General features: G+C 31.9%; 1 protein-coding gene across 11 annotated transcripts in view; it reads right to left on the bottom strand.

The window, feature by feature from the left end:
• The window catches only part of LOC106879213 (AP-1 complex subunit gamma-1), a 125,257-nt gene that overhangs the window by 78,575 nt on the left and 30,970 nt on the right, over positions 1–15,712 (bottom strand). For 9 of the 11 annotated variants that reach the window (XM_052966410.1, XM_052966413.1, XM_052966411.1 and 6 more), the window contains exon 2: positions 4,026–4,095. The exons of the other annotated variants lie outside the window; for them this stretch is intronic. In XM_052966410.1, coding sequence (XP_052822370.1) covers positions 4,026–4,095 — 70 coding nt within the window. The remainder of the gene's footprint in view (positions 1–4,025; positions 4,096–15,712) is intronic. 11 annotated transcript variants of the gene reach the window in all.

The raw sequence follows: 15,712 nt of genomic DNA, 5'->3' as shown, positions 1-15,712 counted from the left end.
TATATATGTATGTATATATCTTGGTCTAAATAAATGTAACTTTTATTTAAATATAGTTTATAAATTTAAACAAATTAGAAAATATGAATTATAAATGATTCTTCATAAATGTTTTAACCAATTACATAAAAAAAGAAAAGAAATGGAAACAATTGAATGGAAACATTAAAATGTTTACAAATTATTTGTAATATGAAAAAAAAAGTCAACAATTTAAAAGCATATGAAAACAACAAAATTAACTACTTAGTAGGTTAATTATATATAAATACACATACATGGATGTGCCTTATGTTACTCTAATAAACACATGTAAACATGCTTGCATGCAGACATTTACCTAGTATTATTAAAATTTCATTATGACTGCTTAAAATTTTGAAATGTTACTAATTTAAATGCTTAACCAAAATAATTTTCTTTATATCTATTTCCATGACTGCAAATACACTTACATTACAGCTTATATATTTAAAAACAACAGCATTTAGTCTTTTTTAAATTTATAACTATAAAAAGCAATTAAAACATGAAAATTATCAGTAGATTGTTAGAGTGAATATTAAAAATATTTATTTAATGCATTATCGTGTTAGCTGTGCAATCTTTAGAGACTATGGTGGTTAGTATAAATTTGAAGTTATTAGTGTGACATAAGAAAATCCTAATTCACTAGCATGCTTAATGTAAATATGTTGACCTAAATTTTGTTAACATCAGTTTAAAATCTAGACGTGTATTTGGATATGAAAAAATGTTATAAAATATGAGTTGAGCTCAGAATGAGTGGTGTTATGAAAAGATTGAAATACAAAGTAACACTTGAATGAAAGCAAATGCATTCTTGGTAGAGAAATGAATGGCAATCTGGTTATGGAAAAGCACCCAGTCCAATATAACTGTGTGTGCGAATTGAACAGTTCAAGTAAACTGATTGAAATATTGATCAAACACAAAATACATATTTGATTTTATGTTATTGTTATTTTGGAATTTTTCTTTTCCAAGAATCAATTTTTAAAAGAAATGAAAAATCAATTTTTATCAAGTGAGAAGACATTTTATTTGTTTATTCATTTTTGCAAATGAATAAAATGATTATTTCATTGAAAAACAAAAAACAAAAAAACTTATAAACCTATTTTGTTGTGCTATAAACCTCATCTGCAAATTCAATAAACAACAGCAGGTATTAATCATAAATATTATAGCTACTGAAGCAAATATATATCATCCAATTCTTTAAATTCTTTTCTACTCTAGGCAAAAGGCCCAAAATTTTATGGGGAAGGGGGCCAGTCGATTAGATTGACCCCAGTACACAACTGGTACTTACTTAGTTTATCGACTCTGAAAGGATGAAAGGCAAAGTCGACCTTGGTGGAATTTGAACTCAGAATGTAAAGACATGAAATACTGCTAAGAATGTAAAGACAGATGAAATACTGCTGGCGTGCTAATGTTCCTGCCAGCTCGCTGCCTTCCAATTCTTTAAATTCTACATTAGGCTTGAAGGTGATTTTTCTTTTGTTAAACATTTGCAAAACCAGCATCTACATTCATCATCTGGACACTACTGATTTCATGTGTTTATTTTTGTGAGCTTTTTAGTCTAATATCACTAAGTCTTTTTTTTTAACTAATGAGATAATTGAATAAAATACCTATTTAATGCATGATTAGTGTATGAAATGCTCACCTACCAAAGTAGAATAAAAGACTAATAATTCATTATTTTGGTCAAGAACAAAACAAACACTATGTGCAGTTTATTTTGGAGTCTCTTTGTGAAATTGAATTCATTTTCCTTGTCAAAATATCTTTCGGGCACTTTAGTAACTTGTCTAACCTAGCAGGTTTCTTTGAAAAATAGTATTTGAACAATGGCTAATTAAAGAACAGAGCAGAACTCTGCTCTTTTTATGCTTGCTCAAAGATAGTGACAATTAAGTACAAATAGTTGGAAGTCCTTTTTTTTGTTAATATCCAGACAAGTAGCTGGAAGATGGAGTATAACTGGATAATAAAGTTGAATAAACACTAGATATGTACCTGAGAGAAGTGACTGATAGTGAGAGCTAAAGAATCCACATTTGAAGCAGATCAAATTAATATTAATGTAGAGGAAGAAGAAATAGCCTAATTCTTTAAGATAAGTTTTGTCACAGCTTTAAATTGACGATGGGTGAGGCTAAAATGACCAATATTCATAGGTTGCTGCTGACTAATATCTCAATTCCCATGCAGGATCCAGCTAGCAGTTAATAGGCAAAGAATGCATTCATTTTCCTCATGGGTGAAGGGAGGTCACCAATCATGAACAGGAGTGAACAAAATACATGATTATGCAATGTTGTTAGAGTGTAGGATAAAACACGTTATGATATTCCTTTTCTGCACTACAAGTTCAAATCCTGCTGAGGTCAACATATCCTTTCAGATACAATAAAGTACCAGTCCAGGAGGGCAGAATTGTTAGAGTGATAGATGAAATGACATACAATCTCTCTTTGTTCCAGCTTGATGTGGTCTATATTCAAATTCAACCAATGATCACGGTTAATCATCTAGCCACAGTTGCATCCCAACCATCTTGCAATTGGCCAATATGGACAAATAGGTATACAACCAACATAGATAAGCCTATAACATCATGTTAAAACTTTCTTCCAGAAGGGGTTCAAACATGGCTAAAAAGAATGAATTAAAGTAGCCTCCTAGGACATTACTCAAACTTTTAAATTTTGAAGAAACCACTTCTGAGAAACCTTTCCCATTACAGATACTAATAGGAGATCGACACAAATAAAAGGCAGTGTATCATCAAGGCTATCTAAAATTGCATCTCTAGTCTGAGTGTTTGTAATATTGTGGACTAAAGGCAACCAAGAACTAGAAAGTGGTTTTTAAATTAATTGGCAGAAGCTTATTACAGTAAAAACAAAAGTAGCTTGGAGTGTATGTAGCAGGTCAGCAGCAGTAGATAGGTATTATACCATGTTATTAATTGTAATTTATTCCTCCTCCTACTCCTTGCCATCATCATTTTAATGTACAAATTTTCTGTGTTGGTGTGAGCTGTGATGACATGTACATTTGTCATGATGTGTCATCAATTTTGTTGGGCCAAACATTCTTAAATACCATCAATTAATGCTTATATAACTAATATTTATCTATCATTAAATCTAACTATTAAAAAAAAAAAAAGAGTAAACAAAAAATTTGTTTAAGCAAACCTTTAAACAGATTATTTTTACAACTACCATACAAACAATCTCCATAAAGGTTAGCTATAAGTATGCTAAGGTCAATAAGTATTATTTGGAAGTTATGCTCTGGAAAGATAAATAATTTCTTTATATTGATACGAGACAGTGGTTTTCCTTGTAAACTCATTTTTTTGTTGTTGCTGTGGTTATTTTTTTAATTAAATTCCTTCATTGGTATTAATAATTTTGACATTTATTGATCGGCACTAATAAATTTAATAAAACTCTAGTTTACTATGCAAAGAAGTAGTCTTGTTATATATACATACAATCTATTGATTTTAGGGTACGTTAGAATTCCTAAGGGTTAAGGGAAATATCTTGGGACATTTCAGGATTACATAGTCATGCATTTATGGTTAGTACTGGGAATTAAAAACATGCAGTGATTAGGTTAACTAGAATACAGCTTGCAATATTTTGAAGATTCATATGTTTGGCATTAGCAAATAATTTTGCTTGTTTTTTTTCCGCCCTTCACTTTGTTATAATTTTAAAAGAGAAATACAATTCTTAACAAAATTTTCAGTTCAATAGTTTTCTCCTTCAAAATATTGCCACATTAAGAAGTTTAAAATTTTAAAACAATTTTGTGCATTTCATTACCTTAAATATACAAATAAAATATTGGTTTTGGAAACTTATACACATAGCTTTATTAGTGGTATTAGTTGCTTGTGGTGAGGAAATGTCTAGGGGTTTAAAATGTTAGAATTTAAGAAAAAATATTCACAAGAAAATGGATGTATTTACCTTTCAATGACCAAATTGCTCTATTTCTTAATACAACATTTTTTTGGATTTGCGCCAATATAGTCGTTGACTAGCAAAAAGAAGAAATGAATTTCTTTCAAAATGCTTAACTAAAATAGCACTAAATCGTATAGTTATACGTTTAGGTGAGTGTTCTTCCTTTCCTTTTTGTTGTTATTGAATGCAAATGTCATATATATATAATTCATATTAAAAAATTGTTAACACAAAAGAAATAAAAAATGCTACAGAAAAAGTTTTTCTAAATATTTTGTTTCTATTTCTCCAAGTTGAAGGTGTTTGCAAATTTAGACACATGAACAGAGATAATGTTTTGTTTTGATATCCTTATTAACATAAACTATTGATAGTAAAATTTTAGGAAGGTTTTTCAGTTCATACCCAACAACCAGTAGTTCTGCATTATAGTCGCTCACTCACTTTTCCCCTTCACACACTCACATGCTGAGGATTCATTTCATGTAGATTTTTTTTTTTTTAATGATCTTAATCCCTTTTCAAATTTTCAGTGTAGTAGTAGTGTAACAAGGAGTGTAGTTGGCTATTTTCTCCTATTTTTAACCTAGACTAATGAAAATATTTCATATTTATCATGTTTAAATATAAACATTAAGAGTAAAATTAAACCTATTCATATATCTCATTATATAAGATACAAAGCCAGTTATTAAATCAGTAAATATGAAAGGATCTTTTTTTTTTAATCATTACACATCAATATGGAAGTAATGTTAAAGAGAATGGTATAATGTGGAAGACTGTGAAATGAAATTGATAATGAGCAAGTTAATCTGGTTGATTATACACCAAATTATGCAGCTAAAATGAGATAATTATTTGATTTCAATAAAAAATTCATGTACTTGAAAAAAAAAAAATGTGCATAATAAGGAGAAATGATTGATTACAAGGAATCATTACAATTGGCAAAAAACAAAACTGTCAGAGGTGAAGTAGAAACATCATGACATTTCCACTGAAACTGCTTGCTTTTGTATTCGTATGTCTGCACACACTAATTAAAGCAAAGAGTAGAACAGTAGCAAAACTATAATCATATGAAATGGTGTTATAATATTTTCAATGAGAGTTGTCGAGCAACAAGTGTTACCAGTAGGAATTATTCCAGTAGTTTTATATTATAGGGTTTTCTCTCTTTATCATTTTATTTTTTTTGGTAAATAAATAGCATTATTATATAAACCCGAACAAAATATTTTAAATACTGTAATAAAAAATTATGTGACAACTTTTTTCCTGAATTTCTGAGTTGGTATCTACTGATGTATTTGAATTATATTCTTCCTTTTGATTTTTATGTTCATAACATTTCAGCTGTTGTACCCTTCAGCCTTCTTCAGGTGCCTATCATGTACATTAATATTCTTGAAATTTTGAATGAAATTCTTTATTAAATATATGGGTTTCAATTGTCTTCACCGTCTTGTCCATACCAAGGATATTGTCATATTAGTTATCCTCACGCTTGTGATTTCACTTGTTCAATCACCTTGAACCAATGTATATATAAATCATCTAACTCATACTGAACTCATCTCAAGCAGTTAAACTACAGCACTTAACACTTGATCAATGCTTATATTCACTCTCCCATTATCCCATAAGACAGTCAGGAAATTACTTGCCAATATACTTGTGCATATTAAGGTAGCAAGCTGGCACAATCATTAGCACACTGGGCAAAATGCTTAGCGGTATTTTGTCCATCTTTACATTTTGGGCTCAAATTCTGCCAAGGTTGACTTTGCCTTTCATCCTTTTGGGGTTGATGTAATTGACTTAACCGCTTCTCCAAAATTGCTGGCTTTGTGCCAAAATTTTAATCCAATGTATTTGTACATATTGTTGAAAAACATTTTTGATACATATCAATTGAAGTGTAACAAAAAATAAAGAGGTTTTGGAAAAAAATTTTCACCTGATGTACAGCCATAGCTTACAATAAAGAGTGGATTTATCAAGAAAGGATTATAAAAGGAATGATAAAAGATTTAGAAGCCTAATATTGTTCCTTAGAAATTTAAACTCACAAACATAAAATAGCACAAAAGGAACAAGGGGAAGAGGTTACAACAGGTAGACATAAAATCAAAAGTTGGCAGGCAAATCGGAAACACACACACACACACACACACACACACACAAAAATAGCATAAAAGGTTGTGCACAATGAATTCTATGCCACAAAAGGAAAAAGAACAGACTGACATTTTTACCATTAAAAAAATGTTCAGGTGAAAACCTACCTCATGTACAAATTCTAAATTAAATAGTGACAGGAAAGTTGAAAGGGTTAAATGATTTGCTTGGTATATAAAATACTTTGAAAGTTAGTAACTCTTTGATTTATCTTCTTGGCCATAACTTGTAGATATGAATTCCAATAGTTGGCTAGGAAACCAATAAAATGTACTAAATATTGTCTAACAAAACTTAATATATGGAGATGTGAAACATTAACTTTCAGCCAAGCAACAATGAATTTGCTCAATGCATTCTCTCTAAAAATTCAATTAATATAGTAAATAGTGCTATTACTTGATAGTAATAGATAACTACTTAATGTTAATATTGACTGTCATTATTCCTCCCTGTTGAAACGTAACAGAAAAGACAATATCCTGATTTTAACCAAAGCTAGTTAACATTTCAATATTGATTTTTTACAAGTTCTCAAATGTAAGTGATTTCTTTGAGTAGGTACAAGAACAAGTTTTTGCAAGGAACTGAAGGAAAGTATATTGTTAGGATTTGATCTCAGAACAAACTAATTTTTTTTTATTATTTAGTCAGAAGAGGATGTGCAATGTCCATTGCTCTATGAGAAAGAGAGGAAGTTAGCCTCAAATCACAAACCTGGCCTAAATGCTTGTAAGAGAGTGGATGCCACTAAAACCAGGTGGTAGAATTAAACAGGGTGACAAATTAAGTTTATCGCTTAATAACAGGAGACCATTCTCCCCAACAGTTTCCACCTACCAAATTTCATTAATAAGGCTTTGGTCAACCCAAAGACACTTGCACCAGATGCTGAACAGTGAATCAAATCCCAAACCATATAATTGCGTAGTGTACCACAGAACCAAAATTACTGTTTTCCATTTGTCAGTCATCCCAGAATGTTTCAATAATAAGGGTAAATTTTTGAAGTCAGTTTTTTCCAAAACACTTTAGCAATTCAACCAACAAAGTCTTAAAATAAATTTTTAAACAGCCTTGAAAGAAATAGTTTTATCAGAAGCATGACTAACTTAATCATGAAATTTACCTCTCAATTTGAAAAATAAAAAGAGATTATTCTATTAAAATTTATCGTATTGTATTTAAATTTATTCTATTCTACATTTTTAAAAGAGGGGTATAGTGAATTATATTAACTCCAGTACTTCACTGGTACTATATTTTATCAATCCCAGGGGATGAAAGGCAAAAACAACCTAAGTAGGAGGAATGAACTCTCAATGTAAAGGCTCATAGCTAAATACCATAAAGCATTTTGTCTGATGCTCTATTAATTCTGCGAATCCCTTGAGATTTTAATATCATATTCTTAGCTTCCAAGAGTTGAAAATGTTGACCCATGTGAGTAATTAATTGTATGATAAATAAGAATCGACATAAATTAATGAAATAATGTTAGCTTACTTGCACTGAAATTAATGTTTAAATTGGCACAATCTGAATCAGACACTTGTACAATATATAAAATGGCAGAAGCAAGCTGTTCTTTTTGGCAGTTTGTCGATATAAATAACAAAGCAGAGAGTGAGAAAAAAATCAATGAGCAACAAATTGAATCCTATCATAACTGATCTTCTTACAATAAATATGATAATAGCTTTAATAACAAATAAAATGTTTCATACAAAACCAAGGAAGATAAATAAAATCCTACACTAGTAAAATATTTTTACTGTTAAATAGATAAGGAAACCTTATTAAATTAGTCCCTGGTCAGCCCTGATCAAATAAAACAAACCCATGTTCACAGCTGGAATAGCTGTAAACATCCCATTTTTTTTATTCAGTCACAATGTTTGCGAAATTACATTTTTTACTCAGTCACAATGTTTCCAAGATTACAATATCTAATGTTTCTTTTACATTTATTTATTTTTGGAGGGTATCTTTTATTTATTGATAACTGAACAGCAGCAGTTTAAGGATGGTGTTTAACCCAAAATTCACTCTTCCCTTGGATACAACATACTTTACAGGTAACTTTCTAAATACAAAATTTGTCTGCCTATCTATCAGCAAGGTAAGTTGAATTAAGTGAAGAAGCTTCTACATGCTACTCAGCCAGGTAGAAAATGCATCTCAATCACATTTAACTCATAATCTATTGTCTTATAAAAAAAAAAAAAAAAAAAAAAAGACATTAGATAATTGGATAATGCATTTCAATACTGAATAAAAGACAGGAAGTTCATAGGGGTGCTTGATCAGGGCTGACATTGGGTGAAAACACTAACGGAAGCAAGTAAAAGTATATTGGCAAAAAGTCAACCTGTAAAAATATATGAATTTCTGGCCCATTACTCAATATTTCTATTTTACCTTTCTTTTCTTCTTTTATTGGTTTCAGTCATTTGACTGCGGCCATGCTGGAGCACCACCTTTAGTCGAACAAATCGACCCTAGGACTTATTCTTTGTAACCCTAGTACTTATTCTATTGATCTCTTTTGCCGAACCACTAGGTTACAGGGACAAACACATCAACATCGGTTGTCAAGCGATGATGAGGGAACAAACACAGACACACAAACATATATATATATATTATACACATAACAGGCTCCTTTCAGTTTCCATCTACCAAATCCACTTGCAAGGCTTTGGTCGGCCCAAGGCTATAGTAGAAGACACTTGCCCAAGGTGCCATGCAGTGGGACTGAACCTGGAACCATGTGGTTGGTAAACAAGCTACTTACCACACAGCCACAGTTTCATTAAATATCTTTTTTTTATTTAAAATACATAGTCAGGTAGTAGAGACAGTAGCCATAACATTCTTCAGGATTTATGAGATTACTGGAGAAAAATTATCTTCTGACTGGAGACCTGGACCAAATACTTGCAACAAATGGACTCTACTAAAGACATAAAAAGGTGTTAAATCAGGCACAAATTAAGTCCATCACCCATGAACAACACACAGCTTTAAGCCCACTAAGGAACTTCAATGTAGTTGCTCAATCTGCTTCATATAGCAGCTAAATTTATCTCATATCACACTTTATCGTGTTAAAAAAGGAATGGAAACAAATATAGTTGTAGATACCAGAGATGATGGTCACATGTAGAATACCTTTCACCAGAGAGTTGTCCAATCATTACTAAACAAAAATGACAACAGACACAGCTGAAACCATACAGATTACATCCTTTCAATCTAACTGTTTACTTATGCATTGGTATTTTTCATTGGCAAGATGAAAAAGATATATAATCAGATATTAAATGCTCAAGAATATATTAGATTACACCCACAAAATAATAATAAAAAAGCTATAGTTATCATTAAAAAAAATGCCCTTTAGGATATCACATAAGTAGCAGTTTAATCAATACCAGAATGCAAAATATCCAATCACAAACATTACATAAAAGCTATAACTGAAATGAAAAGATTATCAAAATTATCCTCAGGTAAAGAGGCCATGATAAATAATGTTTTTATAGCTAAGAAAAAAATTCTTTAATTTGAAATTCTATAACTGTGAAGTAGTGAACTGTTCTCTAATAATTGAAATAGAAATTACAAGTGTCTGTTTAGATGCTTACTATCAGATATGTGTATGTGCATACGCACGAGAGTGTGTAAGAACATGAAAACAGAAAATTTAGTATAATCCAAAGAGAAGATAGAATTCCAGGAAAGGAATTAAGTGGATGTCAGTGTAAATGTGGAGGATCATTAAAAAATAAATAAGCAACGTAGGGGTAAAATAATTGATAAATATGGTACAAAGTTCAAGCTTTAAAGGAATAACAAAGTTTTTAAGGAATTGCACTGATGTCCTTCACTGAAAAGGAGAAACTGGAGAATGTGAAAATTGGGGAGAAAAAAACACAAACAAAAATGGAGGATTGAAAGCCATGTGTTTCCTATGCAGCATAATTTGGGAAAGTGAAGGAGGTATAGCCAGCAAAGAGAATATCAATTTCAAAAGTGGCTGGTCAACAAAAGGAATAAAAATTCATATTTTGGGTGATCTAAAAGTATAGTGGCCAGAGTAAGAATGTGTTGGAGAAGTCCAAGGAGCTAATAACAAAGGGCCTCTCCCTCAGAGAAGGGAGTAAGTTGTTTGACATTTGTATGCTAAGTGAGAGGCTATATGGTATTAAGACAAGAGTCTTCAATGCAGAATATCTGTGAAGACTAAACTAGACTCCATTGGTTATGATGACAAAGCTTCTGATCAATGGAACTGCCTGTTCATGAAATTAACATGCAAGTGGCTGAGTACACCACAGACACATGTTTCCATAACATAGTTCTCAGGGAAATTCAGCATGACACAGAATGTGACAAGGCTGGCCCCTTTGAAATACAGGTACACTCATTTTTACCAGCTGAGAGGGCTGGAGCAACATGAAATAGAGTGCCTTGCTCCAGGACATAATATGCTGCCAGGAATTGAACTCATGACCATACAATCATGACCTGAATACTCTAACCACTAAACCACATACCTTCACTGTGAAGACTAGAAATAAACCAAGTATGTTTTGCTGGATGGGTAGTGTTAGTGTGTATGAAAGACCATACAAATATTCCCAGAGAAAAGTCATCAGATGTAGTAACCAAACATAAAGACTTGGTATAGGGATGTGATGTGTATAGATGATAACAGCTGCATAAAGGAGTGCCAAGTGCACAAAGCGGACATTGCTTATAGAAGAAGACCCAGAAAGACATGAGACAAAGAATGGTGAAAACTAATTCTGAGATACTGTACCTCATGAAACAGATGACAAGGGATCTTGACAATTGGCAATATGCAGTGCTCAAGAAAACTCAGACTTTCAGAGCAATCATGAGAGAGAGAGAGAGAGAGAGAGAGAGAGAGAGAGAGAGAGAGAGAGAGAGAGAGAGAGAGAGAGAGAGAGAGAGAGAGAGAGAAAGAGAGAGAGAGAGAGAGAGAGAGAGAGAGAGAGCTAAATTGAGTAAAGATGATGAGTGGTTGGAATATTCTCACTGTATTTGTCCACAATTTGCCCACCCCACCCCTCTTTCTCACAGTGACTTCTCTCCATAGCTTCTCTACCACCTCAACACTCTCTCAACTTCTACTCCTCCTCCCCCACTTCCATGACACCTTTTAATCCTCACTTTTGCTGGCTCTCTCCTCACAAATTCTGCAGCTCCTAATTAACCCTATCTTTATCTTTCATGTACCCTGCCTTCCCATATTACCCCTTATAACATAGTTTAGTATTGAAACCCTTCAACTCAACCCATTCCATCATCCCTACTACTGACTCTTTTTCACAAACTTAACTATACTTTCCTGCCATTACTTCACCACAACACTGTTTCCTCTATTACTCTCTCCACTTCTATCTTCTCACAATAAACCAGTTCCTCCCATTATATTTAATTTTTCTCAACACCCTGTACAAAGTTCTCACATTCTCCCTCCTGTTTTCTCTTTCAAAGATTTGTGATTAACAAAACAACCTTACTAGTGCTGGTACCATGTAAAAAAGCATCTAGTACACACTGTAAAGTTGATGGTAAATCAAGCAGAGACCATGCAGGGTTAAAAGGACAATTCTATAATGAATGGTGACATGAAAAAATGCACACAGTACACTTTACAATGCTTGGTGTTAAGAAGGGCATTCAGCCATAGAAACTATACCAGAACAAAATGTTGTCTTCTGATACATCAGATCTTATTGAACCATCCGACTACTACCAGCATGGAAAATGGGCTTAAAATGATGTGATAATGATCATACATACACACATGCAAATAAATATAAGGTGTGTGTGTGTGTGTGTATATATATATATATATGTGTGTGTGTATGTGTGTGAGTGTGTGTGTGTGTGTGTTTGTGTATACATACAGATACATAAATACATACAAAAGTGAATGAGGGATGTACAGCAAGCTACAAGTATGAAATGGCAGTTTCAATCAACATTAGTAGCTTGTTGCTGTGAAAAAGAGCCTGCCACTTCATGAAAGTCATGTCAATAATGAAATTCTGATTTGTATTTATAAAATTAGAACATTTTTCATTGTGCTTGACTGAAATTTTCACTTTAATACTGGAAATTAATCGAAGGTAATGTTAGCATTAAACATTTTAAAATGACTGCTTTTTTTTTTTCCCCCCTTTCAGAACATTGATTTATAGTGTTGAAATCACAGTGATGTACTTACTGACATATAGCCAATAAAGTTAAGGCATTGGAATACTTTAGCAAGGTGGCCAAGTTTATTCTATTTGTATGAGTCAATTGAAATGAATATAAAAGCATTAGTCAGTGTCAGCAAGAATATCTCTATCAGTAAAACCTGAGCAACTGTGATAAATATCAATGCTTAATCAATGTTAACATGATAATGGCGGGTAGACAGTAAGACAAAACAATTTAATACAAACATAAAAATGTAAATATTTTAGAGAAACAGACATTTGAATCATATCAAATTCAAAGTCTCCACATTTATCAAGAAGTTCAATGTAATAGTCTATTATCTTTAAAATGGAGACCTTGTGTTTGTAAGTTTTAAATCTTTAGAAAAATATCAGAATAAAGACTGGTGGGCAGAATGTGCAAAAAAAAAAAAAAAAAGAAAATGCCTCATTTAATTAAGGAGCCTTTATGAGTTCACTTAACTAGTTAGCAATAGCTAAATCAATTCTTAAAAACACATCCTACCATTATTCAATGGTTATGCAATGTCTTTTGATCAAAGTCTGCTCATTCAGAATGTATGTAAACAAGAACAAAAACCTCCATGCATTAAAGCTAACTAGAGACAACTATAGAAAACAAGTGATCGAGGCAAAAGTTATATATAGGTAACAGGTAATATAATTGTTGCTTTGGCTAAGAATTTGTAAAATATATTATTTATAGACACTATAACATCAATGAATAAGAAATTACTTTGATCTGAAATATTTTCTAAATAATTTCAATATTTAAATTTTAAAGTTAAGTCTTGCAATAAATACAATGCTTTCATGTAGGTCTCATAACAGATATGTTTACAGTTGAAAGAATTAATGTAAAACATGTTAGAATTGACAACAAAACTGATACAAAACGAATTCTACTTAAATTTATCTTGGAAGCCATCTATATGATTAGACAGTTATGTAAAGCAAGTTGCAAAAGAAAAACGAATTAGTTGAAGAATGATCTTTGTTCTTCATCACCAAGCCAATGGCAACACTGAATGCAGTTTGCTTTGTTTGAACACTCCTGAGAATTAGCATGCAAATTGCTTAATAAGTATACTAAATATATATACTTGGTGTAGAGCAAGAGAAATATTAACAGATTAGATTGCTTTGAACACCATATTTATGTTAATTAGATAGATATGTGGGTGAAAGTATATTCAATTATTAGAACATCAAACAGCTAAAGTAGATTTACTTATACAGTAAAATAAATCAATATTAGTCAAGGACTTGCATTTTTTTCTTTGGTAAGTGTTGGAGACAATTCCAGACATGCTTGACATTTGTTTAAAGGCTTTTCAAACTTGGAGCATTCGTAAACAATTTGCTGAATAAGAATAAATCACATATTTGTTTGCTTCACTGAGAAACCTTCAAAGAAAGTGAAATGAGCGTGTCCTGTACTTCATGATGGGAAAAGAATATTCAATTTATCAGTGTATTTCTTTTATCACCTACATGAATATACTTAATCTGTCTAATGTTCTAAATCATTAAATATACTTTCTTCTATATAATTATTTAATTCTTTCAACAGGTGGAAATATTTTGATATTTAGTTTCACTGACCAGGTACAATAATATTCTTTGAACCGCCTTGAGATAACTTGTAAAACAGGATATGAGGTTTGAAAGTAACTAATTATATAAAAATAAATCTAATACTTAATGAGGTTTATTTTTAATCATTAAATGAATGCGAGACAAAAAATGTTTGGAGAAAAACTAATCATACAGTTTGAATATAGTTTCATTAGTCCAAACTGTGATAGTACAGCTAGATAAGTTTAGATGTTCAGATAATAAGAGGGTATTTTCCAATGGATGTCGACTTTGTAATATTTAAAGGACGAGTTTTCTTTCCTGTAATATTCGTAGTCGTAACTCTATTAATCGTTCCCTAACTATATCTCTAATGAAATCCATTATTCTTTTACTTGTTTCAGTCATTTGACTGGCCATGCTGGAGCACTGCCTTATGTTTTCAATTAATTTTGAAAATAATCAAAAACCTAGAGAGGTTTATTAAAATAACTATCTCCTTATCATTATAATGTAACATAAGACAAGGGTTTTATAAAGTTAAAATGGAAGGTTTCTCTTTTACTTTAAATATTTCAAATAGACAATCTTATATTGTAGAACCAGAAGCTATTTTATGCAAGTTCTGACTGAAAGGGTTTAAACCTTTAGCATTCAGATTACTCTGTCAAATATGATAATTATTTACACTGTTTTGATTTAGTCATGCATTACCTCACAGCTTCAAAATTTCAGTGATGTGATTGTTTATTGTCAAAATAATATTGTAGGGATGGTGTGCGAGGCTGGATTTAGCTGGTTTGAGCATGAAACAATATTTGGACCTAATATGGCCAGTATAAATAATATGAAGCAATTTGCTAGTTGATCTCTCTCACTCAGTCTTCATATTCTGACAATGAGGGAAAAATGCTCTGCTTTTTGTTTTATCAGCTTACAAGACCTACCTGCATCTTGGAGGAGGTCAGAAAAATGATCAAAGGCCTAGAGATAATTACTTTAAAGAAATATTGCCAGAAATATGAGACAAAGACTGACTGGTGATATGACATTATTGATTTATAATGATAATGTTTCTCATCATAACCTGTGCAAAAGAGACAATCTACTGAACTTGTTCATGTACAGAACTTCTATATTTTTACTGATTCTGAAAGAGTCAATGTCAAAGCCGACACTGGCAGAATTTTAACACAGAATGCAAAAGAATAAATGTAACTACTCAAGTGCATTACCATTTTTGTCATTCACTGCTAAAAATAATGCTCCCTCACATCAGTAGAAGACTATAAATTTTACAAAGGTAAAGGGGACGCTTTAGATACAAATAATTACAGAGGCATCAAGCTGTTAGATCAGGTTATGAAAGTTACAGAGAGGGTCATAGCCCAACTAATTAGGGAGCGAATCAATTTAGATGAGATGCAGTTTGGGTTCGTGCCAGGTAAAAGCACTACTGATGCCTTATTTCTAGTGAGACAGTTGCAAGAGAAATACCTAGCCAAGGATAAACCTCTGTACCTGGCTTTCGTTGACATGGAGAAAGCCTTTGACAGGGTCCCCCGATCCCTTATCTGGTGGTCAATGAGGAAACTTGGGATAGAAGAATGGCTAGTGAGAGCTGTGCGAGCCATGTACAGAGATGCGGCCAGTAAGGTGAGGGTT

The sequence above is a fragment of the Octopus bimaculoides genome, chromosome 3 (assembly GCF_001194135.2).
Source record: "Octopus bimaculoides isolate UCB-OBI-ISO-001 chromosome 3, ASM119413v2, whole genome shotgun sequence".
In the NCBI taxonomy this organism is placed as follows: domain Eukaryota; kingdom Metazoa; phylum Mollusca; class Cephalopoda; order Octopoda; family Octopodidae; genus Octopus; species Octopus bimaculoides.
The sequence above is the reverse complement of the archived record's forward strand: the minus strand, read 5'-3'. Positions and strand labels throughout refer to the sequence as shown.